Source organism: Aspergillus pseudonomiae (genome assembly GCF_009193645.1).
Source record: "Aspergillus pseudonomiae strain CBS 119388 unplaced genomic scaffold BDV37scaffold_135, whole genome shotgun sequence".
Taxonomy (NCBI): Eukaryota; Fungi; Ascomycota; class Eurotiomycetes; order Eurotiales; family Aspergillaceae; genus Aspergillus; species Aspergillus pseudonomiae.
The window spans coordinates 52,156-79,749 of NW_022476127.1; the positions used below are offsets into that span (position 1 = coordinate 52,156).

At 50.5% G+C, this 27,594-nt stretch overlaps 15 protein-coding genes across 15 annotated transcripts; 9 read left to right on the forward strand and 6 right to left on the reverse strand.

The window, feature by feature from the left end:
- The first annotated feature begins 525 nt into the window (after positions 1 to 525).
- Positions 526 to 1,502, forward strand: BDV37DRAFT_264549 (putative quinol monooxygenase). The gene is made up of 3 exons (XM_032083676.1): positions 526 to 852; positions 905 to 1,017; positions 1,076 to 1,502. Exons 1-3 carry the CDS (start codon positions 790 to 792, stop codon positions 1,221 to 1,223), a joined length of 324 nt encoding a protein of 107 aa, XP_031935268.1. The 5' UTR covers positions 526 to 789; the 3' UTR covers positions 1,224 to 1,502.
- On the reverse strand, positions 1,489 to 2,752 carry BDV37DRAFT_264553 (acyl-CoA thioesterase). Its single transcript, XM_032083677.1, has 2 exons — positions 2,430 to 2,752; positions 1,489 to 2,371 (listed from the first exon to the last, which is right to left on the reverse strand). The coding sequence occupies exons 1-2, from the start codon at positions 2,688 to 2,690 to the stop codon at positions 1,520 to 1,522; spliced, it is 1,113 nt and encodes a 370-aa protein (XP_031935269.1). The 5' UTR covers positions 2,691 to 2,752; the 3' UTR covers positions 1,489 to 1,519.
- On the reverse strand, positions 2,753 to 4,074 carry BDV37DRAFT_264556 (mitochondrial 37S ribosomal protein bS6m). Its single transcript, XM_032083678.1, has 3 exons — positions 4,015 to 4,074; positions 3,915 to 3,946; positions 2,753 to 3,798 (listed from the first exon to the last, which is right to left on the reverse strand). The coding sequence occupies exons 1-3, from the start codon at positions 4,036 to 4,038 to the stop codon at positions 3,489 to 3,491; spliced, it is 366 nt and encodes a 121-aa protein (XP_031935270.1). The 5' UTR covers positions 4,039 to 4,074; the 3' UTR covers positions 2,753 to 3,488.
- Positions 4,075 to 4,247: 173 nt separating this feature from the next.
- BDV37DRAFT_264557 (glycine decarboxylase subunit H) lies at positions 4,248 to 5,227 on the forward strand. The gene is made up of 3 exons (XM_032083679.1): positions 4,248 to 4,450; positions 4,537 to 4,599; positions 4,672 to 5,227. The coding sequence occupies exons 1-3, from the start codon at positions 4,309 to 4,311 to the stop codon at positions 4,986 to 4,988; spliced, it is 522 nt and encodes a 173-aa protein (XP_031935271.1). The 5' UTR covers positions 4,248 to 4,308; the 3' UTR covers positions 4,989 to 5,227.
- A 105-nt stretch (positions 5,228 to 5,332) lies between these two features.
- dscA (ubiquitin-protein ligase dscA) lies at positions 5,333 to 8,069 on the reverse strand. Its single transcript, XM_032083680.1, has one exon. The coding sequence runs from the start codon at positions 7,922 to 7,924 to the stop codon at positions 5,519 to 5,521; it is 2,406 nt and encodes an 801-aa protein (XP_031935272.1). The 5' UTR covers positions 7,925 to 8,069; the 3' UTR covers positions 5,333 to 5,518.
- Positions 8,070 to 8,131: 62 nt separating this feature from the next.
- BDV37DRAFT_43539 (cation efflux family protein family) lies at positions 8,132 to 9,824 on the forward strand. The gene is made up of 2 exons (XM_032090643.1): positions 8,132 to 8,652; positions 8,724 to 9,824. Exons 1-2 carry the CDS (start codon positions 8,338 to 8,340, stop codon positions 9,792 to 9,794), a joined length of 1,386 nt encoding a protein of 461 aa, XP_031935273.1. The 5' UTR covers positions 8,132 to 8,337; the 3' UTR covers positions 9,795 to 9,824.
- Positions 9,825 to 10,004: 180 nt separating this feature from the next.
- Positions 10,005 to 10,953, reverse strand: BDV37DRAFT_264562 (putative NADH-ubiquinone oxidoreductase 14 kDa subunit). The gene is made up of 2 exons (XM_032083681.1): positions 10,765 to 10,953; positions 10,005 to 10,670 (listed from the first exon to the last, which is right to left on the reverse strand). Exons 1-2 carry the CDS (start codon positions 10,796 to 10,798, stop codon positions 10,423 to 10,425), a joined length of 282 nt encoding a protein of 93 aa, XP_031935274.1. The 5' UTR covers positions 10,799 to 10,953; the 3' UTR covers positions 10,005 to 10,422.
- A 172-nt stretch (positions 10,954 to 11,125) lies between these two features.
- Positions 11,126 to 13,540, forward strand: BDV37DRAFT_43630 (BOD1/SHG1 domain-containing protein). The gene is made up of 2 exons (XM_032090646.1): positions 11,126 to 11,413; positions 11,495 to 13,540. Exons 1-2 carry the CDS (start codon positions 11,198 to 11,200, stop codon positions 13,400 to 13,402), a joined length of 2,124 nt encoding a protein of 707 aa, XP_031935275.1. The 5' UTR covers positions 11,126 to 11,197; the 3' UTR covers positions 13,403 to 13,540.
- A 14-nt stretch (positions 13,541 to 13,554) lies between these two features.
- On the reverse strand, positions 13,555 to 14,594 carry BDV37DRAFT_43641 (eukaryotic translation initiation factor 4E). Its single transcript, XM_032090647.1, has 2 exons — positions 13,994 to 14,594; positions 13,555 to 13,929 (listed from the first exon to the last, which is right to left on the reverse strand). The coding sequence occupies exons 1-2, from the start codon at positions 14,469 to 14,471 to the stop codon at positions 13,691 to 13,693; spliced, it is 717 nt and encodes a 238-aa protein (XP_031935276.1). The 5' UTR covers positions 14,472 to 14,594; the 3' UTR covers positions 13,555 to 13,690.
- Positions 14,595 to 15,380: 786 nt separating this feature from the next.
- BDV37DRAFT_288977 (NOPCHAP1/New4 family protein) lies at positions 15,381 to 16,181 on the forward strand (the record flags this gene model as incomplete). The annotated part of the gene is made up of 2 exons (XM_032088366.1): positions 15,381 to 15,911; positions 15,972 to 16,181. 2 exons carry the CDS (start codon positions 15,381 to 15,383, stop codon positions 16,179 to 16,181), a joined length of 741 nt encoding a protein of 246 aa, XP_031935277.1.
- A 439-nt stretch (positions 16,182 to 16,620) lies between these two features.
- BDV37DRAFT_276528 (guanosine diphosphatase) lies at positions 16,621 to 18,416 on the reverse strand (the record flags this gene model as incomplete). The annotated part of the gene is made up of 3 exons (XM_032085581.1): positions 16,621 to 16,678; positions 16,746 to 18,090; positions 18,146 to 18,416. The coding sequence occupies 3 exons, from the start codon at positions 18,414 to 18,416 to the stop codon at positions 16,621 to 16,623; spliced, it is 1,674 nt and encodes a 557-aa protein (XP_031935278.1).
- Positions 18,417 to 18,961: 545 nt separating this feature from the next.
- BDV37DRAFT_288979 (putative translation initiation factor IF3) lies at positions 18,962 to 19,663 on the forward strand (the record flags this gene model as incomplete). Its single annotated transcript, XM_032088367.1, has 1 exon — positions 18,962 to 19,663. One exon carries the CDS (start codon positions 18,962 to 18,964, stop codon positions 19,661 to 19,663), a length of 702 nt encoding a protein of 233 aa, XP_031935279.1.
- A 408-nt stretch (positions 19,664 to 20,071) lies between these two features.
- BDV37DRAFT_264568 (translation elongation factor Tu) lies at positions 20,072 to 21,991 on the forward strand. Its single transcript, XM_032083682.1, has 5 exons — positions 20,072 to 20,320; positions 20,386 to 20,414; positions 20,484 to 20,746; positions 20,809 to 21,488; positions 21,546 to 21,991. Exons 1-5 carry the CDS (start codon positions 20,155 to 20,157, stop codon positions 21,731 to 21,733), a joined length of 1,326 nt encoding a protein of 441 aa, XP_031935280.1. The 5' UTR covers positions 20,072 to 20,154; the 3' UTR covers positions 21,734 to 21,991.
- Positions 21,992 to 23,363: 1,372 nt separating this feature from the next.
- On the forward strand, positions 23,364 to 26,171 carry sey1 (dynamin-like GTPase SEY1). Its single transcript, XM_032090648.1, has 3 exons — positions 23,364 to 23,806; positions 23,862 to 25,606; positions 25,671 to 26,171. The coding sequence occupies exons 1-3, from the start codon at positions 23,511 to 23,513 to the stop codon at positions 25,967 to 25,969; spliced, it is 2,340 nt and encodes a 779-aa protein (XP_031935281.1). The 5' UTR covers positions 23,364 to 23,510; the 3' UTR covers positions 25,970 to 26,171.
- BDV37DRAFT_43682 (uncharacterized protein) lies at positions 26,172 to 27,594 on the forward strand. Its single transcript, XM_032090649.1, has 2 exons — positions 26,172 to 26,583; positions 26,681 to 27,594. Exons 1-2 carry the CDS (start codon positions 26,373 to 26,375, stop codon positions 27,451 to 27,453), a joined length of 984 nt encoding a protein of 327 aa, XP_031935282.1. The 5' UTR covers positions 26,172 to 26,372; the 3' UTR covers positions 27,454 to 27,594.

A 27,594-nucleotide genomic window follows, 5' to 3' on the forward strand; every position in this document is an offset into this window, starting at 1 on the left:
AATCAAAAATAGAAGATATTGTTACGTCATATTCACGTGACTCTCTTTTCACAAAGAGGATACACAGTAGTCCATCATCCACTATATCAACTAGTAAATAGGCAGCTATATTACACCTACCGTGAACAGATGATGATATATTCAACCCCATTTTTGATTGTAGGACGTGGGCCTTGGGAAAGATTCAAGTTACTGTGGGAGAGGCTGAGCGTCCTTTTATATATCTAGTGTTGATTTACGCATCTTTATGTATTTTATATTGTCCGGAGATAGGCTGGCTGTTGGATTGTGGCAGAGTTAGCGACAAAAAGAATAGACCAATGATGCTAAATTATCGTAATACATAAATACATTGTATTGTGAGATTCATAGCAAAAGTTGCGCTCTCTGTGGCCAGTAACTCAGCAGTGGAGTTAGTCTCATGTGGAGATTGCTACCATCAGTGTCACTTCAATGTTCTCTACACAGTACTGCTAAGTCCACTTAAAGAATATGAGTAATTGTGCTCTTACAGTTAATGGAGTATATATATATATATATATATATATGCCTCTGTTCTGAAATATTATGGTACGAAGGACTCATGATATGATGTCCAATCTACTAGAGGCAATGTATATATCCTCGGCATCTCCCGTCTCCACACTATTGATTTATGATCACATAGCCGAGACCGGCTCCTTTAAAGGCATATTTCCACTACAAGCAACGTGGTTCAGTCTGATATATTCAAAGTAATACCAAGGCTAAACAATACGAGTAGTACCAAACACATCCACAATCGCAAACATGACCACCGGCGAATTCTATAACATCGTGAAGCTCGTGCCCAAGCCGGGCAAGTTCAACGAGGTACGAACAGCTTCTGTGCCCTCTAATAAAACCATTCTAACATATAACCAAGCTTCTGGCAGCGTTCAAATCATTCTCAGAGCATGTCCAGGCAAATGAACCCAAGACGCAAATCTACTGTGCTCTTCGTCCTGACAAGACCGAGGAGTTGGTGTTTATTGAGAAGTGATTGCTTTGTAGATCGGGTCCTGAATGAACAAGTTCGCTAACTAGCTTGTTTCAGGTATACCGACTTGGAAAACCTGAAGGCCCATGGAACGTCCCCTGAGTTCAAGAAGTTCTCTAAGGCCATTGGAGCTTTGCTCGCACGGGCTCCGGAGATGACGAAAGCTGACTTTGTTGGTGGGTTCGAGGGAAGATCGAAGCTTTAAGAGTACTTAGAGTTTGCTTGAGCATTTTGAATTGACTGAGTATGATCAGTTGTATGGTAGTCAAGATGATGGGTGGTTGATGGGAACCGCTACTACTTGAGTTGCGTCTTTCGAGATATACACTAATCTTTTGATTTATGCCTATGGTACAACGGAGAGCGCAGAGGATCATTGGAACGCAAATATATGTGCAGATACTATCACGGGTACTCGTATGGGAAGATCGTACTGCATGTGGATATATACAGTGTATTAAATCTCTGCAGTTGGATACTCTATATTATATACATGTCACATCATAGCTTCCCTCCTCGGTCGTGCTTTCTAAGTCTCAACAGACTATCTTGATAACTAGTAGCCACCAGTTTCCCATCCGGACTCCAGAGCCAGCTCTCATGAATTGCCCGGTTCTCGCCAGAACGAGGTGTCCACCCCTCTTGCACGAACCACTTTTTCGGCAGATCCGTACCATCGTGGCTCGACGCTGCATCCCAATCAATCATCCTTAGAGCATCACCACGCTGATGAAAGATCACCGTGAGAGTCAAGCTAGCCATTCCAGTCCAGTTCTTGAGCCCCAGAGCGCGCGGTATCAACAGCAAAGAGTTTCTGTCACTCGCATACATATGTGCACATGCGTATAGGTTATCAAATTCCCCTGACTGCTCTTTCGCTTTCAGTTCTTCCCTGCTGACCGGGACCGCAGAATCTTGAGGCGATCCTTTGAGCGAATACTGATGAAGCTGGCGATACTTCTCAGGATTCTGCTTTACATCCTCGGTAAGGTTGTACTCCTGCATATCGGTCTTGCGCATATCCAACCCGGGGAACTCCCGCTCCGTGATACTTCCCTGCTCCACCACTTCGATCCACCAGTCGGCATCCACACTAGGGCTGACAATCTGATCTTCCACGCGTTTCGCTTGAAGGACGGACTTGAAGCGCTCCTGTGCGGAGGGAGGCTGATGCGCAAACGTCTCCGGCCCCTCATCCCGTTTGAATGAGCATAAGCACGAGAAGCACACCTTGCCTCCCTGCCGTGCATCTACTGCACGGGTACAGTACATCTTGCCATCTCTCACATGACGCACTGTGTACACATACGGAACATCTAACCGTCCCGCCAAGATGAATGTGCCAGTCATATCCTGATTAATGTTAGCCCGATTTGCTTCGAGAATATGCATCAGTGGCTAGGGGGCCTACGTGGATTACGAAGCCTTTCTCCACTGTCTTTGACGCTGCGTATGCGGACTGTGCATAGACGTGTCCACCGAAGGCCATTTTGCCTTCACCCGGTGGATACGGTAATGCGAGCGATTGGAAACGCTCAATCTTTTCAGGCTCATCAGATGGGATGCCGTGCAGGTGGCTGGGGCTATCGATTTGCTTTAGAGCCATCAGCTCGGCGAATGCCGACGGGGAGGCCACCAGCTGGGGATCGCCATCGCTTCTATCGGGTAGCATGGTGGCAACCTGGTAGGGATTGAAGTTGGGGGAATTAGAGCGACGACTTCGAGGGACCGATCCTCCGGATATCTATGAGCAGGAGAGTGGAATAGGAGATAATCTAATCCGGCTCGCAGCTGATGTGTTACTAGTACTATATGTAAGTCCTCGGATTGGCGCGACGCATGACCGCCTTACCCGATGTGACTATGGGGGAACCTCGGTTGATCGGCTGGAGGTCTCCGCCGCCTTCATTGTGAATCTCAAGATATAGATGGCTTTGCCAGCTTTGTGGAGGATTCAACCCCTGTAAAATAGCTACCCGGAGGACAAACTGCGTGTGCCAAGTATAACATGGGATATTTATATCACAGAGTGATTTGGCATAAAAGGAATCGGAAACTACTTCCGCAAAGCACATGCTGCCAACCAAATGTCCCGATGCGCAGATCATATCGTGGTAATGAACTAGCATAAAGTCTAATACGCGAGAGTGAAGCCATCTCAAACTGGACTATGATAGCGCTGCGGTTTGAGACCCAGGATCTAAGTCACGTGTCATGCTGAGCAGCCTGTGGAGAATCTGGACAGGTGTACGGCGTAGAATGGCACCTCAAAGTGAAACCCAATTATGTGATATATATGTGCGCCTGCGATGCTGGTATGATAGTACAAAAACACAACCCTCAATCCCAATAATACAGTGAACCGGCAATGTCCGTCAATGTCCGAATACAAATCAACAACTTAGACGAGCTGTACAACGGCTCTTCTTCATCTCATCCATTCAATTCGTAGTCAGAGAAGCGACCTCTTCTAGATAGACTCGGAAATGTTGCGTGCGTTGTTCCATTCAACCTTGCCCTGGACATCCTTGATGTCTTCAAGCTTGTCGCCCAGCTTGACAACCGAGAAGCGAACCATCCGGGGGTCGAGGCCGAGGGTTCTGCGGACAGCCATCTGTACGGGGCCAGAGGCATCAAAGCGCATGATGAAGTGGTGGCCTTCCGTGTATCGGGCCTGGTGCTTTGTGGTGGGCTTGGGGAGTCGGAAGGTGCCCCAGTTGGTGTATCCGCGGACTACGCCGCCGGAGCGCAGGACCTGAATGCCGGCATTACGGGCAATTCTGAAACAAGTTAGTTATTGTCGTCGTCTAGATATATTTCTCAATGGTGAATTCATCGGATCCAGGATGATAAGGGAGGCATCTCGAATGGACAGTAAATCGCGGGAAGGACATACTCTCGGACCTCGTGGAGGCTGCCCGGACGGACCTGTCAAAGGGTTCAGTTAGCTTGAACAACATGGGCAATCGTCTGAGGAAACTCATAGGACATCATACAATGGCAATCAGCTCGTACAACATGGCCGCAACCGGTGTGGGGGGGAGATAGCGTCGGAGAAGAACAACGGGATGGGGACGATGAGTTTTTCCCGACTTACGGCCAACGGATTGTAGAGGCGCTTATCAGCAGTCTTGGCGCTCCTATCAGTCCGGGAACTATGTAAGCTACTACTTTAACCTGCGCAATCTCTCCGCGGACTCCAACTTTCCCTCTTCTTTATCTCTACTTTCCTGCCTTCCCACACCTTCCCTCGACTCAATTCGTATTCTCTTCACTCGAAACTTCTCAAAATGTCTGCCGTCGCCAGATCCGTCCGTCCCTTCGCCTCTCGCGTGCTTTCCCAGAAGCTCCCTCTGGCCGCCGCATGCAGGGTTTCGCCCGCAGCTCGTTTCCCGCGGGGAAGTGTTAGGAGCTTCTCCCAAAGCCCATTCAGTAAGAGACCTTCCAAATTCTGCTCAGAAGGGCATTGAGGTATCGTACAGCAGTTACAAATACTAATATTTTATGAAATGTTGCAGTGGCCGTGAAGAAGTACACCGAGTCGCACGAATGGATCGAGCTGGCCGATGACGGCAAGACTGGTAAGTTCATACCCGGCGGCACCTGGCGCACCGCAGCCTCAATGCGCATGTGGTACTAATCATGATGAATAGCCAAGGTCGGAATCACAGAGTATGCCGCCCATTCCTTGGGCGACGTTGTGTTCGTTGAGCTTCCTGAGATCGGCTTGGAGGTCAACGCCGGTGAACCTGTTGGAGCTGTGGAGTCTGTCAAGTCGGCTTCCGACGTCAACTCTCCTGCCGCCGGTACGGTGACCCAGGTTAACAGTGTCCTGGAGGACAAGGCCAAGTTCATCAACGAGAGCCCCGAGGGTGAGGCTTGGATTGCTGAGATCTCGGTCAATGACGTCGCAGAGCTTGACGGCCTGCTTGATGCCGAGGCCTACAAGGCGACCGTTGGTGAGGCGTAAGGGGACATGTCGGGCAAAGAGAATGTATAGACGTGATGGTATGTCAAAATGAAGCGCTCGGTGATCATGGCTTTTTATTTTATTTTATTTTTTTTTTGTGGGGTTGTTCTGTTTTACCAACGGGGAACCGTATTATTGCCTCTTTGATGAAATGTTAGATTCGTGTATAAGCCGTCGACGGCTGGGCCTGTTATTCAACAAGATTGGCCCGTTGGAAATAATATACATGTTGCCTAAGTCCTTGCTGGAAGCCTGCCGATGATTCGGTACAAATTAACCTGGATCTACTGTCTACGGCTGCGAAAGCCTGCTAAGGTACATAATGCTATTGCGCGTCTCAGTACTAAGGATGCACTTGTTGGGAGAGTAGCTTTTCTCGAAGCCGGGAGTGTAGACTCCAGCGCTCATACGGCTATTCTTCTGTGTAGTATACCGACCCTAAGTTCCGGCGATCACTGAACTATATAATATAATTAATACAGATTTGCTTTGTGTACACTGTCCGTTGGGTATGTCCACCATCATATACGTTATACAGGAGGGATAGACTCTCGGCAAATAGGGCACTGAAGCCGGAGTCGCATCCAGCTTTCCAAGCAAGTGCTGTGAAAGATATGTCGACAAGGAGTGACCATATACGCCCGACGGCTGAGGATACTTGTAGCTCCATCTGTCATGCTGCTGCCTCCAGGAGCACCGAGCGCTGCGAGGACGGGCACCTCAATTTCCTGCATGCAGATTGCACAGTCGAATATCGCCTTTTTCTTATCCTTCGGACGCTGTTTGTCATCCTCTTTGGTATCATAGTCCCGTTCATCTGCTCTCAATGCTCCAATTGGTAGAACTCCACCGGACTCAAGGTCAGCATCCGATTCGGCAGCATCTCGTACAATAGGATGATAATCATAGGCTGGCGGAGCCCAGCCTCGAGGTACGAAGAAGCGCGGTCCTAGAATGTCCTGGCTTGCCAAGATCCAGACCTGTATCCACACCCACCCAGCCAGTGCCATAGCTGTTGTTGGGTCGGGTCGAACGAACAACACGTTACCGGGCATAGTCAAGAAATACATGAAAGGGAACAGGCGCAGGAAACTTTGACCAACCACAAAATCCCAGCGCAGAGCCTTGCGGCAATTGCGCACAACATTTCGATAAATTTGAGGGGTCCAGAATGACACGTATACGAACCCGAGAGCTCGAGCATACAGCGCTCCTAGTCGATTGGGCCATAGGAATGACCAGATGGAAATGATGAGCATGACGAATAGGATAAAATAAAACCGTGCATACATGGCACCTACATCACTGCGGGTCTCTCGGGCTGTCGGTGTGGTGCTACGATTCGGAGGCGGCTCATCCTCCTCCTCTGGAGGATCCTGGTCTGGGGTTAGGATGATAGGCGTTGCACCGGAGTCTCTAAGTCGTGTGGTGGCTGGCAATGGTAGATTGGCCGGGCGTGCTGCTGTTGCTGAAGGGTTGGATCGGCGATCCTGTTCCCGTCGTTCTGGTGCCTGGACCGCCCATATTTCCATCATGAATTTCATTCCGATGTAGCTGACTGAAAGGAAAGTAAGGAATGATGCGGTCGTCAAGAGTAAGAAAGAGACCGCTGGATATAGTTCCAGTAACATGAACACGAGTAAAAACGAGTCTCCAAAGGCCATCAATGCAATCGTATAGAAACTGATACGACTCCTGGTGGAAGGCGTCGAAGCCTCCTTGACCTGCCGCAAAAGCAGGGCAAGTTGTGCAACAGAGATACCACATATTAGGAATATTATTCGAGCTGAGGATTTTCCAAACTGCTCCAGCTTTGGCCCGGATAGATACAGTGCTTCAGTGGGCGAGTAATCGGGTGCGCCCTTAGTCTCAAGGACGTACCCGCAGTCGGGAGAAAATACAACAGCTGACATGACCATAGATGGAGGAGAGGGGATCGGTGCGCCCATAGGGAATCTGAGCTCCTGCTCAATCTGTTCGATGACTTGCCTGTCTGCAAGGTAGTCACGGACGGCAACCGGATGCTGCTGTAGGTAGACTATGTGCTCACACTTCGGCGCTGGGAACTCCACCTGTTCCGCCCCAACAAGCGAGGACCAGGGAAAAAGCGTAGGTGCCCGGTGTTGTTTCTCAGATATTGTATCCGAGAGGGACTTCATGAGAAGCTGGTGTGAAAGGTCGTATGCATCTGATGTAAGTGCCAAATGTGGCAAGGTAAAGATGCCACCGAACTTCTCGCTCGTTGTAGTCAGGATAATGCTCCCCGTTTCAGGAAAATGAATACCAAATAAAGGTAGGTACCATGTATTTCCCCAAAAGTCGCCGTTTTCCACGGCTAAAGTCGCTCGAATCTCACGAATGTGGCCATTGCGCAGCCGAAGCTCTTCGCCACCTCCCTCACGCAAGTCTAGATAGAAGGATCCCGTATTGCCAGTGACATTGTGGCTAAACTCATGCGTGAAGTATTCATTTTCCAGTACGATGGCAGTAGTATTCAACGGGCGATGGGCTTTTTCCAGCTTGCGCCGCACCCAATCTCCGCGCAGTTTACCAGTCGCATTACGGTAGACGGGGAGAAGTAACTCCGTCAGGTTGAGCGCCTGCGATTCGGCCGGGTCATCGAGACCTTTGGGAACATCCAACCCAGCATTTGAAATAACCGACCGTAGCTGATAGCGCGCTCTATCCTGAGCTTCCGAAAGAATCTCCCAAGCGTAACTGTCGTTCTTCCTCACTCCCGGAAAGGGCAGCCATCGATCAGCGGGTGGGCTAAAGTCCCCATACTTGGACTCGTTCAGCAGACGAAGCGCATCCTTTTCCCTCGCGATTTCCCGTTGACGTTCTCGGTCCTGAGAAATCAAAGGGGGATGAGATTGGGAGCTGAGGAGCAGGTAGAAAACGACCAGGAAGAAAAAGAAGGAACCGCGGTGATCCATAGATGCCGAGGAAATGCGGGCATCGGAGTTGGAGTCTCCTCAAATGGAATGGCGTACGTTGTGCTGCATTGCCAGTCCAGGACGTGGCGCAGCAATGAAGATTAAATATGATGTTGTGGAAGGAGAGTCGACCAGGTTTGAGGGCGTAGACAAGGCTATCATGAATGACGACACGGATAAACTGGGAGTCGATGATGCGATGAGTGAGTCGAGGCCTCAGGCTTCCCCGGCACCAACCTCCCCGCCTTTCCGCCTCCTGATTTATCGATAACTCGGGACGATCGAGCCCGTGACCCTTCCCTATCTCTTGCTCTATCATCCTTTCTCCATCCCTGACCCACAGAACACTGTAACATTCCTCAATTGAACATATCCTTGGTTCGGCGCAGGCGCCTTTGGATTTTCTGGTGCAAATGGCATCAAACCTACCTATTCCTCTTCCTCCACGCACTCCCACTCCACCCCCCGATGATCCCCCAAGCGCCCAAGACAACTCTTCCCGCCTTGATGCGCAGGACAAAGATTCTTTGTCACCATTAGTGGACACTTTCCCCCTACAAAGGGGCTCTTTGAATTCTGAAGATCCGAATCGCCTGAGTCCAACGCGAGCATCCTTCGCTCTCAGCCCTTCCGATAATGTACTGCAGAACAGCCAAGGTGACAATGGCTCAGCTGGACCATTCAATTTCAAGACCACCACCATGGCAAAGAGCCCGGTGGTCAAGTCCGTAAGTTCATATGCCCTCTTCGTATGGAATTACATACGAAATGATGCTGATTATTTATCAATTGCGTATAGAACATTGGCCAGCGACGCGGACACAAGTATAAGCATAGTAGTATATCACATCAGATATTCCTCGAGCCACCACCCAGGGCGCCATTAGCCTTACCGAATTCATTACCGATCCCGACTTTCAAGGAGTGCCGCGCGAGCATGTCGAAAGATCAGAAAACGCGGTTTTGGTGGAGTGTGTGTCATATGTTTGTCGCCGCATACACTCTTTGGAGTGCGCACGGGTCCCTGGCGATGACGGCTTTGTCCCACCTCATACTGTTTGACTCTCTTGGAGCGTTGCTTTGTGTTTCGGTGGATGTGTTGAGCAATTTCGAGGTATGGAAGCGATCCAGCGTTCGACATCCATTTGGGCTGGAACGGGCAGAAGTGCTCGCCGGTTTCGCAATGTGCGTGCTTCTGCTTTTTATGGGAATGGATCTTATCTCCCATAACTTGCAGCATTTTCTCGAGTCATCTGGTCACGAGCCCCACCACTCTCATGCGCATGAACGTGTGTCTGTAGGCAGTGTAGATGTCACTGCTCTGTTGGCCATCACATCCACGCTAATCTCTGCAATTGGGCTAAAGAACCATGGGCGGATAGGAAAGGCGATGCGATTCGGGTATATTGAATCTCTGCCTTCAGTGCTCAGCAACCCATCTCACTTTCTTACGCTTTCTTGCTCCACACTTCTCCTGCTACTTCCCCTAGTCTCTGTGCGCCTCTACAACTGGCTTGATGTTCTCTTGTCCAGTACAATTTCTATTTCCATGTGCGTCCTCGGTGTGCGCTTGGTCAAGACACTTGGTTCTATGCTTCTCATGTCATATTCTGGCCCAGGAGTAAAGGACGTCATCCGAGATATTGAAGCCGACCCGTGCGTGTTCGGTGTCGACGACGCCAGGATTTGGCAGGTCCATTACGGATTATGCATGGCAGATTTAAAGCTGCGTGTTTCGGGCTCAGAAGAAAATCTCATTCGACTTCGAGAGCGTATCTCTAGCCTAGTCAGAAACCGATTAGGTGGTGGATATGGGTCTGGAGGTCAGAGGTGGGAAGTATCCTTGCAATTTACGATAGAGAAGTCATGATTGCACGATACGGCCATGATGACGGAGCTTCTTTCTTGAAACGTTATGCTCAACTGTACATTAATGTAACACGTATATGCATTGTTCACTCTGTGGAAATTTAACCACCATATATTTGGCCGTTTTTGACCGCCCATTTTGGGTTGACTGGAAATCCGTCAAACCAATGACTTTCTCGAGGCTACTAGATGATCAAGGATTTCACTACATTCGAGGATTGCTTCTTCGCTATATATGCATTGTAGATGCTAGACACCTTAATCCACAGCCTTTATGGGATACCTAGCTTGTGTGAACACAGGGAAATAGAAACCCTGCACGGATCACATCTCGAAAGAAAGATGGCGGGCGCTACAGAGCAACGATATGAACATACAGATACAATCAAAAAGCAAACGAAAATCTGCCATTGCAATGCGAACAGTGGAATAAAACAATTGAAAGTAAACACATAATTTAGGTCTTGCTCATAGGCACAAAAGCCTTCATGTCTTCCCCTCTTTTGGTAACAGGAGCCCGAGCATAACCGATCGAATTTTGATACAAGAACGACTGGATTGTTGGCCAACCAAGTCGACTAACACAGCCATCGTCTCCTAATCCTGTCCTCCAACCACCTATACCACATTCACGACGTCGCGGCAAGAGTGCCGGCCTCCTCAACCTTGCTCAATGTGGTCTGGTCACGTCTCCGACGCTTTTCGAGAATAGCCTCGCGGCGCTGCGCAAGGATCTTGAGCTGTCTGTCCTCAACGCCCTGGAGCCAGTATCCGAAGCTGCTACCGACGCCGGCGAAGAGAGGGTACACCCAGAGAGATTCCTTGGCGAGAATGGGACGCATTTCGATTCCGAGCTGCCAGAGACGGACGGCGATGCCTGGTTGTACCGTTAGTGGAAGGCCCGATAGCCCAGTTCGGGACCGAGACAGGTCCCAATGAGGGTTATCATGGGGTGAATATGCAGTGCATACCGAAGCCGCCCCAGAAGAGGACTTTGTGGACCATGATGAAGGGTGGTGCGGAGTGCGCGGAACGGGAAGGAGAGCGTCGGAATAAGGGTCGATAAATGAGGGATTGGGTCCGGATTCGCTTCAATCGAGGATAAAGCGGTCACTGCGTAATCTGAGCTCCGAACCGGCGATTTGGTGAGCTTGTTCGGCGGAGATGAGGTTGATTCTCATGTTCTCCCACTCCATCGAATCACGGGGCCGCAGTTCCCAATCTTGTCACGGAATATTGTTCCTCCGATCAAGGGCCCGGCCAACTAAGTCGCGAGCCTGGGATGCGGGCCGCGCGACATAGATTTGCGCTTCCTTTTTGGCCAGCCTTGGAGGAACGTCAGAAAACCCGTAAAGTGGGGTTCACTGATATTTTTTGATTATACTTTTTTTCTGGCTTCTCGGCATGGCTGGTCCAGAGGAGATGCCGGATGTTGAATCTGCTGGTGTTAAACGGCCGTCGGTGGATATTGAGAGCTTGCAACGAAAGAAGTTCAAAACCGAAGAGTTACCATTGTCTCCCACGCAGCATAGGACTATTGAGAACCTCCTCCACGCATTTAAGAAAAGGGGCGGCTTCGACACTACGCGAAAGAAATTATGGACGGAATTTGAGGAAGGAGTATGTTTAGTAGTTAATTCATTTTACATTCTGGTTCTCAGTCGTACATGATTGTTCCCTTGCTAATGCGCTCGCATGTAGGAAGGGAGGGTAGAGTTTACCAATCTATTAGTCGAATTAGCGGAATCCGAGATCACTCGCGAACCAGAACTACTTTCTCGTGAACGTGGAAAAGCTGCGACGCTAATCGAAGGAGCTGTGGATCGTAGCGACATCTATAAAACCGTCGAGGCGTCGCTTGATGCGCTGGCTTCGAAACATCTTCCCGCTATCCTAGAGTCTATCCGAGAGATTCGCCGCGAGGAGATTGGCGATGAAGCTGCCGCTCGCGAAGAGCAGGCTGGGAATAAGACGGACGAAGACTACGCTGCACATGTTAAAGTTAAGCGGGAGGAGCGAGAGAGGGTGTGGCAAGAGACCTTGCGCAAACAGAAAGAAGCCGAAGAAGAGGAAGCGCGACGAAAAGCGGAGGAGAAGCGCAAGCAACGTGAGCTAGATCGGCAAAAGGAGGAGGAAGAAAGGGCAAGAAGAAGGGAGCGTGAGGAACAGCGTCGCGCAGAACAGCGAGTACAGGATGAGCAAAGAGAAAAGGAACGGCAGGAACGATACGAACGACGACGACGGGAGGAACGTGAAAAATATCGTGATTGGCGTGACCGCAGTCGCACGAGAGATAGAGATTCCGAACGAGATCGCGACAGGGACCGCGACCGCTATCGTCGTGACCGCTCGCTAGGCCACCGCTCTGATCGTGGATTATCTCCCCGTGTACGCGATTCACGACGGGATACGTCTGCAACACCAAAGGAACCCACGCCGGCAGCTCCGCCTCCGCCTCCGCCCCCCGTGGATGAGAAGTCATTGGAGGAAGCGGCTTTGCAGCTTCTCCTGAAAGAAGGCGAAGAACTTGCGGCTAAAGCTCGACAGAAACCCGAATTTGACTTCGAAGAAGCAGAAGCAATTGAAAATGGCCTTAAACCGCCACCGACGAAGCCGAAAGGTACCTCAGAATCGAAATTCTCTAATACGCCAACGAAGTCCGGAAGCCCAGCTGTAGACACTGATCAGAGTTGGCGCCGTGGTTCGACTGCAGATGAGCGCAATCGCACTCGGAGACGGGATGATAGCCGCAGTCGTTCAAGGAGACGGTATACGTCTCGATTTGACGAAAACCGCCGGAACTCACGAGACATATCGGCGCGGCCGCGCGACCGCGCCTCTGATGATAGGCTTGCTATTCGTGATTTCCGGGAAGACCGGTATGGTGATCGAAGTTATCGGCCTAATCGTCGGAGTAGGAGTAGATCTACCACCCGAGGGCAGGACCGGGATCGGGATCGGGAGCGCAATCTAGAGCGAACTCGTTCTAGACCTCGATACCGGGAGAGAAGCACAGAGCGTGACAGAGAGCGAGATCATGAATATCGCCGGGACCGCAGTCGCGACCGGGATAGGGAGAGAAGAGATAGGGACCGAGATCATGACAGGGACAGAGAGCGAGATCGCGATCGCGATGGTGACCGTGATGACTACCGTCGGCGGCGTTATTCTCGGTCCCGATCGCGCGCTAGATACCGATCGCGCTCTCGCTCCCGTCAGAGGCACCGGGAGCGCGAACATGATCGTGACCGTGACCGTGGTCGAGAGCGGGATAAAGAGCGTGACAGTAAACGTGAGCGAGATAAATCTGGCTCCCGTGTGTCCGCCTCCTCGCGGAGAGGGTCTCGCTCACGCCGGCGATCTCCGAGCGTTCTTGATATCGACCGGTATGTACCCCCGACTAGCAATCGAAGTCGTTCCCCTCGTCGGCGCGTCCGATCCCCCGAGCGACCGGAGCGTGATGACCGACCGCGCTTTGTTGAGATTGATCGATATATACCCGGTGGAGAGCGAGACCGTGACCGTGAGAAGGATGCGGATCGAAGTCATGAACCTGATGATCGGAGACCACGAAGGAAAAGCCCTAGTCGGAGGAGCCGAAGTCGGTAGACCTGCAGCATGTTAATAATATAAATGAACTGTGTACACTACTTTAGATTTCAAACCGAGGCATGTATCATAACGGAAGGCAATAATGATAATCATCTAATGAACCTGTTATGGGCAAAATCAAGATACCATAAACGCTAGAAAATGACGCTGAGCGGTTCAGAATTTGGACCTATCTTAAACAGCGCTATGCCAGTAGCGCATAAACAGAGAAGTCCCTGAAACCAGACCGGAGCGAGAAAGAGTATCAACTATTCTAGTACAACACAGCGTATTTAAAAGAATCCCTCAGTCCTTCGAGGCAGCTCGCTCAACAGCTTCTTGATATCCGTCGTTCTCATCGTGACGCTTATAGAAATACGCATTGGACCCCGTCCCAGTGGGTCGTAGTTCCGGCGACAACCGGTCGAGGATAGTTCTTTCCAATGCCTTGATAGAACGTTCATTGGAGCCAAGCTTGTTCCAAACCGAGATCAGATGAGTGTTGAACCGGACTGAGGTTGAAACCCCGAGAACATGGTCATGTTCTATATACAGGCAAATTAGTTATTAATGTCTCAGGAGACACGGGAGAGTAGGGAGGAAACGAACCCTGCTCAAGGACGGCCTGAAATTCATTTGCCATGCAGAGAATAGCAATCTCATGGAAGAACTCCTGGGCTTTACTCTTCGGCACACGGAATCTCCAACATCCTCCCTTCAGGTTCTCCTGATCTTCCCACACGGGACGCACCCCCTTGCGAAAGATATGCACCGTGTCTCTGAGCCGGATCTTCTCCCATGGGTAGTTGTTGTAAACCCGGTAGAAGGTCGCAATATCGGCGACATCTTCATGAAGGACGTACAGCCTGTTATCGTAGTCGGTGGAGTCGGAATGCCTGTCATACCAGACTGTCCAGTGATACTGGAAAGGCAGAGGACGGAGCTTCCCAAAGATGTTCTGATGTAGTGACTTTCGCGTTGGGGCAATGATTTGTGCCGATTGTCGCTTGTCGATGCCGCTATCTTTTGTGTTGGTGTTCTCGCCCAGGGGGCTTTTCTCATTGACATGGACTCTTGGGATGGCCATGCTGAGATGGGGATAAAGGTAGAATTGTGTGACTTTAGGGGAGTTACACCTCCTTAATATGAGAATAGAAGGCAGGTGTGAGAACTCATGCCAAAAACCTGGAGTACCAGGTAGTCAAAGGATGCCTCTTGTGCGTACAGTTCCTGCAGTGTAGGGGGCATCCACTTCTTTCTCGGTGATTCGAGTTAAATACACCTCTCAATCGCTATTCCTCATGTAAGTTACAGTACACAGGTGATGTATCTGAATGAATATAGTAGGTAAGATAGGTAGGGCCGGACATGAACAGATGCGGGATATAGTTCACACCTGGACGCGTTCAGGACCATTGACAGCGATCCAGGCAGCGTAAAGTCACAAGATTGAAAAGTGTTGGTATATATGCTTACCGTATGGTATAGATTTCTGTAAAAACAACTGATACTTCAGGGATCAGGAGACAGCTTGCCAGAAACATCTGCTGGAGCCAAGCCTCTTGGGAAACAATATAAATCACCAGGCACGGACCGGGCAACGACGGCAAAATCCATTCGAGCGGGGTGTGAAACAGGATCAAAGTATCAATAGGAGAGAAAGAGAATAAGATCTTTCATGCAATGCGAAAATCGAGATCACATTCTGGCCCCCATTGGCCCCGTCCGTCCAAAAACATCCCTGTCATGCTTCTTCAATGTGAGCGACAAGCCGGCATGATGGACGATGTTTGGTTCTTACGACTTCCCAGATTATCCTTAATCAACCAACCTCCGTTTTCAAACAACCCCCTAAATCCACTCTTCGCACCAATTATTGCCCACCCTCCCCCTGGGAACTCTAGTCGACTTCCTCGAGCCGCCCCCCACATCCTGTGCGAAACGCCGTGAGGTGTAAAGGAGGGGAAAAGTAACTCTTCATTGGCAGGGCGCAATCATGGCTGATAGTGATAGCAAGCGCCCGCAGTCCGACGATCCCCAACCGCAACTTGCATGCGATGCCGTTTCTTCCTCTAAACGGTCCGGGAGCCTTTCCAATCAGAATGAGAACGTTGGCGACGAGAGTGACGAGCGGCGCGTATTCTCGTTAGCCCTGCGCGACAACGTCAAAAAGGCACACGCTTCTCCCGCCAAAAATGATAGCGACAGTGACGATGACGACTACACCTCATCCTCCGGGAGTGATAGTGACGAGGACGATGAGGTTGACGCCGAGGAAGAGGATCAAGATCATGATGTAAAAAGTGACAATGGCTCCGATCACACTTTACCGCGCATACCTGCTCCACAAAAACCTCAAATACATCGTATCGACAAAAATTCCGATATCCTCTCCCGATTGTCTGCGTTTCTCCCACAAATGAAAAGTGCCAATGATAAACTACAGCAAGAGATAGAGGCTGGGAGGGGAAAGGACCTGAGGTTGGACGAGGTGGATGATCAAACTGATGGTCAATATATTGAGATGGTAAGCAAATCTTTCGCATTGGTTCTTGTTTACTTGTGCTGATCAACGATTCTTCTACAGAATCTGGGCCTAGGCGTCCTGGAAGAGAAACGCCCCGCCGACGGCGTCGCCCCTAGTGCAAAGAGCGAAGGCTCGGACGAAGGCCCTGCATCCAGCCACGCAGAATCACACCCTAATGCATCACCCGAGTCGAACGTGTTGGAGACGCTGATGGGGAACAAAGATATTACATCGTCGAAAAAGCCAACTATTGAGGAAATGAACGAATAAAAACCAGTAAATGTGGGATTGGGTTGCATGGACGGCGCTTACGGATGTGATATGTTTTTACCTACATATTGGATGAGCTTTTTGTGCGTGATCAACTTACTGTACGATATATTCTCTTCTTGGCCTTTGGTTATTCCTCTACGCGGGATCTAAAAGTTTTGGTTATGTCGTCGCTGGAAGAATAGACTAGAGTAATTGTATAGCTTGGCCCAAGGGCTGTAATAGCATATGAATTCTAGCAGTATTCAGGACATCAATTGCATTTTCATATTCTTTTCCTATACCATACAGGGGATCGAGCAAAGTCTAATAGTGACAGTAATAATATCATCGACGTGACGAAAATCTAGCCATATTTGCATGAGAAGAAAACAGATGTACACATGCCATCTGATGTGATAAAAATCAATGCATCACCATACCGCCATATCCGTCATATTTAAGAGACTTCCTTCACGCGGCAAGTCCATCCGGATTCCTGGCTCAAAAGAGGCAAGCTGTGATCAAACATTAGCACAAACTCAAACATAATAAAACGATGAAAAGGTTCAACGGGTTATTTACCTTGCGCCTAGACACCAGCCAAGTTCGTTGTTCTTAATCTTCTTAGCGATCTTAACTTCTCGGGACAACGGCATCTCGTAGCCAGAGTGCAGCAGTGCAAGCATGAAGTTCAAATCCAAACACCACTCAGGACGGTCGTGCAACTCGGCCATGGCTTCTCCCATGCCTTCGAAAATCTTCCATGACGATTGGCCGGCGCAGACCGTGGACGTGAGCTGGCGCAACTCCTCCAAGGTGAAAGAGTCAGGCATGCCCAGTGGCTTGGTGCGGTCAAAGAAGTAGGAGAAGATATAAACATCTTCCCTGGAAAATGTCTTCTCAAGGGAGGGCTGATGAACACCATTAAAGGAGCAAGGTGCGAGTTTGCATTCAGCTTCCTTCTTGAGGATCTTCTCGGCGAAGCCACGGCACAGGGCAGGCGAAGAAGATCCGTCCTGCGGGCCAACCATCTTGACAGTCACCTTTGGTCCAAGTGGGTGCTCATTGTCGAATTTCACGTCCACATCGCGCTCCATACCAGGTGCGATACAGGGGTTAGCAATGGGCTGCTTCAACCAAGCCATATCGTTTCCGCTGGAGGCCAGTTTACCCTCGACGACAGCTTTGTGAATGGCTTCACGTGCAGCCATGAGACCGTATCCAAGGTGAGAGTGTTGGTACAGCTCAAAGCCCCGTCCACCGAACTGGAGCTCATACTTGTGATCGCCGTCAGCTAAGCGTTCCGGCATACCACCTGACTTGCTCTTTTCGAATGTGGGCTGGAAAACAATCTGAGTAGAACCGCCACCTAGGTCAAAGATCGCAGCAGTCGGCGTTTCGTCTGGGCCGCCGATCTTTCCGAGAAGATAGTTTGTTGTAATCCATGCGTAAACACCCTCATCGGATCCATCCATGATCTCAACGCCTCCCTTCTCACGAGAGACAACGGGGAAGGGATAGACAGTCTCCAAGCGATTCCTTACTGCTTCCAGAATGTTCTGGCTCATCTCCGGCCCAAGCATTCGCAAACCGGCAGTGGCCTTAACGGCGACTGGAGAGCAATATTTGTACTCTTCGGGAACGGTCCTCATTGCAACCTGCATGAGAGGGTCAAGACTCTTGGCAGCTCCTTCGGCATCTTCCTTGTATGAGCTCAATCCGGAACCGCCCTTCTTCTTCTCAGTCTGCTCAAACTCCTCGTGTTCAAGCTCGGGAGTAGGGCCGCAGTTGTTGAACCGGTAGACATGGACTCGAGAGCCCTGACTGCCAGCATCGATCATAAGAGCGTACTGAATCAACGGTTTCGAGGGATCATATGGCTTAGTACATTTGTCCGTTAGAGGAGCGACACCAGTGGGAGATTTCTCTGTACGGCCTATTAGTGGACATAATTAGTCGGTGAACAATTGTACGCAACATACCGCGGCCAAAGCCTGTCACTGCTGGCTTCGATGGTGAGAGCCAAAGGATCATCAAGAACAAGGCGCCCACGATGGCGCCGGTCTTCAGGTACCGAGACCTCTGACTTTGTGCCATCATGTCGGTTGACGGACTTTGACAAGTGTCCGGTGATTTGCTTAGTATGTTCGCGGGTTGGGACGCCCGCGAATTGGAACGTCTACTGACTTCAGAGCCTGGCCTCTGGAAAGGTGGTGTGTGGTTGATATGTCGACCGTCAACTCCAGTCGACATGCAAAAGATAAGACAGAGGACGAGCGAGTGGCGTTTCGTTCCGGGTCAACGCTGTTATAGTTTCGACCGAGTTGGAAAAGAAAGATAGATTAACGGTCGAAATGAAGAGAAACCATAGATCCTCCAGGAGCCTCCGGACCAGCCCAAAAAGGATCGTGGATGGCAAAGCAAAACCAGCGAAAAGAGGGTTGATAGATGTCAGGAGAGGAAAAGGGCGCAACCGAAAGGAGATAAATTACAGGCGGCCGGGCCTCAGGGTCTCGATCCCGCCCCCGTGAGTGTGTGGCGCACGTGTGGCTGGTTCGCCGCCGAATGCGTCCGTTGAATGACGGGACGAACGTAGCTGGGGTTCATCATACATTCCAAACTATATCTCTTTTGGGAGCTCCCCTCTCGATCTTTTCATGACCGATTAGGCATATCTGGCGCTGTAATCAGTTGCTTCGAAAGCGAGTTCATTTTTTTATTTATCATTTTTGAATACTCACCTGAACCATCGATTGTGAGCTTTCTCTCTAGTCCTCCAACCCTGACTACAGTCCGAGATGAAGCATATACGTGGTTTCATCTCTACCACACAAGCCTTGCGTCGTATCTTTCTTGCACCTATAGAAACTCCTAGACCCCAGTTTCTCCGTCCCGCTTTTCTTCCGACCTTCGCGCACTCGCGCCTTCTTTCCATCCGCCGCCAGCCTCAACAGCAAGATGCTCTGCTCCAGGCAAGGGCAAGACAGGTGAAAGATGAAGAAATCCGGTCAGAATATATCCAACTCGTGAACGAGGATGGTAAACTGGATCCACCAGTAAGGCTTCATGATGCCTTGCTGACAATAGAGCGCCCGGACAACTTCATATTACAGGTCTCCCCTGGCTTCCGCGGCCGGGCACCTGTATGCAAGGTCGTAAATCGACTTGAGATGCGGGAACAAGAACGTGCGAAAGCAAAAGCTGCTCACGTCAACAAGAATTCGCTTAAGCAGATCGAGCTGAACTGGGCTATCGACGCCCATGATCTCGCCCACCGCCTGAAGCAATTGACAAGCTTCCTGGACAAGGGCCGGAAAGTAGAGGTTATATTGACCAAGAAGAGAGGCAAGAGGTCACCCACTGTGGAGGAAGTCAAACATGTGATGGATAGTGTGTTGCAGGCTACTAAGGATGCCAATGCTATGCAAGTGAAACCGATGGAGGGAGAACCCGGCAAACATGTGGTACTTGTTGTGAAGAGAAAGGATTCGGGCCAATGATTCTTTTTTTTAACCTTTATGTGGTGTATATTATGGACACAAGTTGGCAGAGCACTCTGTAGATATAATGGATGTGCCCGGCGCCACGATGTTGTACTACATTGATAATTCCGTATGCAGATAAACTGTAACCGGCATCTGTTACTAGTCAAGGTTCTTGACCAGGTCCTCGGCAGTAATATCTGGTATATCCAGAAACATTAAACAATGCAGGTATAAGTGTTCTGCTAAACATTCACATACCTAAGGTAGTACCTAGGTACCGATAGCTTCCCACCCGGGTTGACCTCGTTCCATAATACTCCGTTGTTGGATGGGGAAAGCCTCCGCAATCCGGCGCCGATGATTGGCTCACGGATGACTAAGCGTCTCCCTAAATTTTTCGGGGGACTGGAGATCTTCTCGACCCTCAGACCAGCTCCGTTTCTTCCATTCCATCGTGTTTCCTTTGGTTCATCTTTCGTTTGTCATTACACTGCAGGGCAGTCAACATGTCTAGCATCTCCAGAACCGCCAACCTCCTCTTCCGCGCCAGCAGGGCCTCCCTGCTTCGCCCTCGCGCTGTCAACCCCGTTCAGCATGTTTTGGGTAAAGACAGACTGGCTGCCCGTGGTATGGCAACTGCCTTCGAGCGCTCTAAGCCTCACGTCAACATTGGTATGTATTGACCTATTACAAAGTTATATGCTACCAGCAGGGCTATTGCTAATGGCCGCCTACAGGTACCATTGGTCACGTCGATCACGGCAAGGTAAGCGCGAGACTGGATTTATTGTCTTTTTTCCCGAAGTAGCCTGGGCTCTAACACGTTGCTGTTTAGACCACCTTGACTGCCGCCATCACCAAGCACCAGGCTTCTAAGGGCCTCGCTCAGTTCCTTGAGTATGGTGCCATTGACAAGGCCCCTGAGGAGCGTAAGCGTGGTATCACCATCTCGACTGCCCACATTGAGTTCTCCACCGATGAGAGGCACTATGCTCACGTCGACTGCCCCGGTCACGCCGATTACATTAAGAACATGATCACTGGTGCTGCTAACATGGACGGTGCTATTGTTGTCGTCGCTGCTTCGGATGGTCAGATGTATGGTTAAGCCCTTGCCACAAAATGGTTTCAGGATTTCGTGCTTACACGTATTATAACAGGCCCCAGACCCGTGAGCACTTGCTGCTCGCCCGTCAGGTCGGTGTCCAGAAGATCGTCGTTTTCGTCAACAAGATTGATGCTGTTGAGGACCCTGAGATGTTGGAGCTTGTCGAGTTGGAAATGCGTGAGCTCCTCAGCAGCTACGGCTTCGAGGGTGAAGAGACTCCCATCATCTTCGGTTCTGCTCTGTGTGCTTTGGAGGACCGTCGCCCCGACATTGGTGCCGAGCGTATCGACGAGCTCATGAAGGCTGTCGACACCTGGATCCCTACCCCTCAGCGTGATCTTGACAAGCCTTTCCTCATGTCTGTTGAGGAAGTCTTCTCCATTGCCGGTCGTGGTACCGTTGCCTCCGGCCGTGTCGAGCGTGGTATTCTGAAGAAGGATAGCGAAGTCGAGATCATTGGAGGTAGCTTCGATGCCACCAAGACCAAGGTCACCGACATTGAGACCTTCAAGAAGTCTTGTGACGAGTCTCGCGCTGGTGACAACTCCGGTCTGCTTCTCCGTGGTATCCGTCGTGAGGACGTCAGGCGCGGTATGATCATTGCTGCTCCTGGCAGCACCAAGGCCCATGACAAGTTCATGGTGTCCATGTACGTTCTGACTGAGGCTGAGGGTGGCCGTCGTACTGGCTTCGGCGCCAACTACCGCCCCCAGGTGTTCGTTCGCACTGCTGGTAAGTCAAGCCTTGTTCTCACTTAATGGTCTTGGATAGGTTCTAACTGTATTTTAGACGAGGCTGCTGACCTCAGCTTCCCCGACGGTGATGAATCCCGGAGAGTGATGCCCGGTGATAACGTTGAGATGATCCTCAAGACTCACCGCCCCATTGCTGCTGAGGCTGGCCAGCGCTTCAACATCCGTGAGGGTGGCCGTACCGTTGCCACTGGTCTCGTTACCCGTGTCATGGACGGAAAATAAATGCCAGATCGCTACGGTCACTGATAAATCAGCGGCCTTTGTACTATGAAAAATTTATGTCCGGATTTGTTTTTCTTGCAGCGCGGGAATCAGCGAAGGGATCCGGGAAACGTTGATACCGGAGTTCGTGAGTCATGCCATGTACCTGTATTGTATTTACCCATGTAGACTTTTTATTTTTCTCTTCTTTTCTACAATTCTCCCCTCTATCTAGGTATGTCGTTGAATATGAATCCGATGATTAATATAATGTACAAAGCTCAGTCCACGTATCGACTTTGAAAGAGTAAAGCGGAGACCAACTTATCTATAGCTTTGGCCAGACCGGTGGCTATCAATTCGAGGTCTATAATTATCTCTCCAGCCCCCAATCCTACGGCCACCTATGCCCTACTCTAGAGTAACTTGCCTAGGCCTTGGCCCGGCGGTTTACAGGTGAATCTGATTGTCTACTAACTCTTGCTTTGAGACCTGGGGACAGCTGTACACCGTCCTATTACCTAGCTCATAGGGAATTGTGCGAGACATGCAGTACCCAGGACGGACAATAACCCAATTGGAAGAATATTAGCAATCCACTATCCTGACGTATCATGTAGCCAAACGTAGCATATGCCACCTGTTGCAACACCTGAGTTTGAACGCTATCCATAGGTCCAGGGGTTGTTGGGCAACCTAGAGTGGAATGTGGCCCGATTTCAATAGCGGTCTTGATGTAGAGTGAGGTTGGACTTATCTTTACTGTGAAGATATCGGAAGGTTATTCTGAGGGGGCTGGAAAGTGCATCGTACTTGTTCCTTCTTAGTTCTGAACGGAAAGATTGTTCACCCTCTGTGTTTGATTTTATTGAATTTTATTTTAGTCCAGCTCTCCTTAATCGCTATTATCCGTAAATAGGAGTGGGCCGTTGTTTTGGGTATGTAGAGGGGACTCTGTCACCGTCGTGTGTTCCACATGATAGATGGATCGATCGTCACTAAACCAGATGCAGCAAAGCCTAGGCACGCGGTGGATTCGGTGGTGTGGCCTGGCCGCTCAGGCGTCAAGGGTACTCCGGACAACCAACCGACAACCTCCCTATCCACAAGACCCCAGCCGACCCTCGGGCGTAGTCTCACAGGACCGTCCTTCTTAAGTCTTGTGATTCTCCTTAGTTCTGGGTGATCTACCTTCGATCTCATACTACATGTACTTAGTTGACGCTTTCCACCCGCCTCACACGGTATCTGTCCCAACTTTCGCCACCCTCTCCACACCCTGACGTTGTGCTTCCCACTTCCCCCCAAGTGCGACATCATCCGCAAAACAAACACCCCGTTTATTACTTTAGAGCCACCCAATTCTTGCAACCACAGCCGGTGGAATTTGCCTACACCAGACGGTGCGTTTGACCATGGCTATGAACGGCCATTTCGCCTCCATTGGCAATTCTGCCAGTGATAGTACAGCATATGAGCACGGGGTACAAGTAATAGATGAGAACAAGGAATTTAAGTACGTCTTTCCCTGTCTTCGGTGCAATTTCTCTATGCCTCCATCATATCTTCTCCAAGACATGTACATTGCGCCGTGATGCGCTTCCTCACGGACAGTATATGAATAGGGAGTATAACCTCGAAAGCTAATGGTAATCCTAGCCCAAATCTGTCGCAGTACCTGAGCCTTGAAAATGTTACTCCCTCCGGCTTCAATTACCACCTTATCTCCGTCTTTGGATCGCAGTCGACAGGTAAATCTACGCTTCTCAATCACCTTTTCGGCACGCATTTCTCTGTCATGTCAGAGTTGGAGAGACGGCAGACAACAAAGGGAATCTGGATGTCAAAAAATAAAAATGAGAACCCCACCATGGCCAGCAACATCTTAGTTATGGATGTGGAGGGTACAGACGGCCGTGAGCGAGGTGAAGACCAGGACTTCGAGCGCAAGAGTGCCCTTTTCGCACTGGCGACCAGTGAGGTTCTTATTGTGAATATCTGGGAACACCAGGTCGGATTGTACCAGGGCGCGAATATGGGGCTTCTAAAGACTGTCTTCGAAGTCAACTTGCAGTTGTTCCTCAAGGATAAAAAGTACAACCCCCCCAGCGCAGTCTCCGGACCCTTCTCGTGCTAATATTTATCGCAGTACCACCCATCGATCGCTTTTGTTTTTCGTCATTCGTGACTATTCGGGGATGACGCCACTCCAGAACTTGCAGAAGACCTTGATGGAAGATATGGCTCGTCTCTGGGACTCGATATCTAAGCCTGCTGGCCTGGAGAACTCGAACGTACATGATTACTTCGATTTCCAGTTCTACGGCCTGCCGCATAAAGGATACCAGCCAGAGAAGTTTGTGGAAGAGACACAGAAGCTCAGTCTTCGTTTCCGCGACGGCCAGAGGGACCCTAACCTAGATGCGCGGAAAGGCGAATTCTCAGATGGCGGTGTTTTCCTCCCGGAGTATCACCGGCGTATCCCTGCGGACGGCGTTTCTAGATACGCCGAAGGCATCTGGGATCAAATCGTCAACAATAAGGATCTAGATCTGCCCACACAACAAGAGTTGCTTGCGCAGTTTAGGTGTGACGAAATCCTGAGGGAAGTAATGGTTGCCTTCGACGAGGCTATCATCCCCTTTGAAGATAAACAGTCGCAAGCCGCTCGCCTTGGAGAACCGGAGATTCTTGGAGGCCTAGGAGCGGCGATGCGGTCGTCACGCACCAAGGCTGTCAAGGCTTTTGAGACTGAGGCTAGTCGGTACCACAAAGGCGTCTACCAGCGCAAAAGGGCAGAGCTCGAAAGCAAAGCTGATACCCGTTTGAAGGCTCTTTTCCAGGGTCAGCTCAATGCGGCGCACAAATCGGGAATCAGTGATTTTAGCGATGCAGTCTCGGCTGCAGTGAAGTCCGGCCAGAAGAAGGGCACCGGGTACGATTTCGCAGAGATTGTCAATGAAGAGGCTAAGAAGGCCGTGGACAATTTTGAGGAAGTCGCTCGTGCCACCGTGGTGGATGGCACTTCTTGGAGTGACTATAAGCAAGAGCTAGCCTTGTATGAAAAGGAGCTTGCGGAAGTCAGTGCGCGCCTAAGAAGGGACGAGATGAGACGTCTTGCCAGCCGGGTGGAACGATGGGTTCAATCTCGACTGGGCGAATCTGTTGGGCTTGAGTTCAACGCTCTCGGCTCTGGACGAGCTGGTGGTGGTGCGCCGGAGAAGGGAGATCAGCCAACGGAAAAGAAATTCTGGGATCGCGTGTGGAACGTGTTTGTCGAGACAGTCCTTGATGCCGAGAGGCGATTCACAGACCGCGCTAGCAGTTTCGATGCCAGCCTGGAGGAAGTGGACGTCGGACTCTGGAGACTGCGGAGGAAGTCCTGGGGCGTCCTGCGCGCTAAGATTGATGAAGAGATGATCGAAGGCAATCTGCTGTTGAAGTTGCGCGAGAATTTTGAAGACAAGTTCCGCTACGATGATGCTGGTGTTCCCCGGATTTGGCGCCCGACCGATGATATCGAAGGGATATACACTCGCGCTCGTGAATCAACGTTGACTCTTATTCCCCTTCTGTCCAAATTCCGACTTGACGAGACGTCTGCACCGCCCCCTCTGGACCGCTGGATCGGGCACACGCCTAGCTCCGCGACCCCCGCTGACGAGGAAGACCTGCCTCCCATTGGTGGGGTGGACGAGGAGGAAGGCAAGAGCTTGGAAGAAGAAATGACTATTGTCAGTGATGCCAAGCGACAGGAGCTCACCGTTCGCTTCAAGAAGGCTGCGGATGGAGTTTATGTTGAGGCTAAACGGAGCGCCATTGGAGGCATGACCCAAGTGCCCTTGTACTTTTACGGCATCCTCCTCGCACTGGGATGGAATGAGATTATTGCTGGTGAGTTTCACTTTAGTGCTTGAGTTATATACGATCCGCTGAAGACTAACACCTGTATTAACAGTGCTCCGTAACCCGGCTTACTTCTTCCTCCTTTTCGTCTGTGCTGTCGGAGCTTACATCACCTACCAGCTTAACCTATGGGGCCCCATCATCAAAATGACCGAGGCTGCCTCGAACCAAGCAGTAACAGAGGGCAAAAAGCGGCTGCGTGAATTCCTCGAGTCGTCCGACACCGGGCGACAAGCCATCGCAATGTCGACTCCGGGAGGTTCTGGACGGGCGGGTGAGGAGCACGAAATGTCTCGACTTGATAAGCAGGGTAAACCTGCAGCTGCCGATCAAGATGTGGATGACCTGTAAGCTGGATAAAGCTGTATTCTTATTTCCTTTTATCTTGTTTTTTTGTATCTTTTATTGTTTGAATACACCATACTGTAGAAATTGCACAGTCAACTCTTAAATACCAGGAGCCTGCAAATGACTGAGATGGGTTTGTCTTAGCAGATATTCACTCTTCCATGAGCACCATTGCATATAGATGTACAGTTCGGAGTCCACATGTATCCGAAAGTGTCAGTGGGCTTCCTGTTCTTGTCTTGGGTATCTCTTTTTCTAATTAATTGCTCTCGGACATGGTCCGATTACTTTAATTTCCCCACTTCAACAATGCTCTATAAATCCAAGAGGGGCATTCCCATGCGCCCCAGAGCTGTTGATCTTTAGATCGATACATTTTGGCCAACTGCTCCTTTCATCAGCAGCCATGACAAACGGAATCGACAATCTACCTGAAAAATATGACGATCTCCCCAACAAGAGACAATACTGGCCGGCAGCCGCTGGATCCCCGGAAGAGGGTCTAGGCATGCTTCGCATCCTGACGCCGGAGATCGTAGCGGACGCCGCACGCACACAGATTCAAACCGGGCTGAGAGTCTGTTTAAATTGGGATCTGAAACAGTTGGACACACCAGGTAGGAGCATCACCGGCATCAGCCATGGAGAGTCCTTTGCCGTGGCTGTGATAAGATTCCATCGTATATCCGGGACGGTCCATTAACTCGCCCGCAGGATTCCGCCGAAAGCCTTTCGAACATCGCATCAAATGGGTGGCTCCCGGCATCGCGTTCGACGATGAGTATCATTTCAACCCACAACAATCTTCTCAGTGGGATGGCCTCCGACACCATAGTGCACCTGCCCCGACGCGCGAGGATCAAGCTCGCCGCGTATTCTACGGTGGTACTACAGCGGAAGAAATCCAGGACTCGAGCTCATCGCGGATCGGGATTGGATACTGGGCGAAGAAGGGAATCGCCGGTCGGGGTGTCTTGATTGACTACTTATCCTGGGCCGAGAAGAAGGGCATTACTGTAAATGGACTCAGCCAGCATGTGGTCCCTCTCGACGACGTGCTGGCCATCGCACGCGACTGCAACATCGAGTTCCAACGCGGAGACATCTTCTTTCTCCGCGTGGGCCTCACCAAGACCTGGTACTCCATGAGCGACGCCCAGAAGCAGGAATACAGCCAACAAACGGTGCCCAAGCATGCGGGACTCGAGCAGAGTGAGAACGTGCTCCGATTTATGTGGGATAACCACTTTGCAGCGGTGGCATCCGATGCGGTTAGTTTCGAGGTCTTCCCGGCCCTCAACCCCGAGTTTGATCTGCACCATCATATGCTTGCCGGCTGGGGAGTGCCGATCGGCGAGATGTTCGACCTGGAGGAGTTGGCGGAGACGTGCAAGCAACTGGGGCGCTGGACCTTCTTTATTTCTAGCAGTCCGCTGAATTGTGCCCAGGGCGTTTCAAGTCCGCCGAATTGTATGGCCATCTTTTAGTTTCCGCATGCGCAAGTTATGCCGATTTATGAATCCCATTCTTGCAACATCCCTAGCCCCGCCATGATGACGCTCCCTATTTGCTCGCCTGGAATCTAGAGAAGAATGTTGGAATCAAACCTTGGCTATTGCTGGTTTATA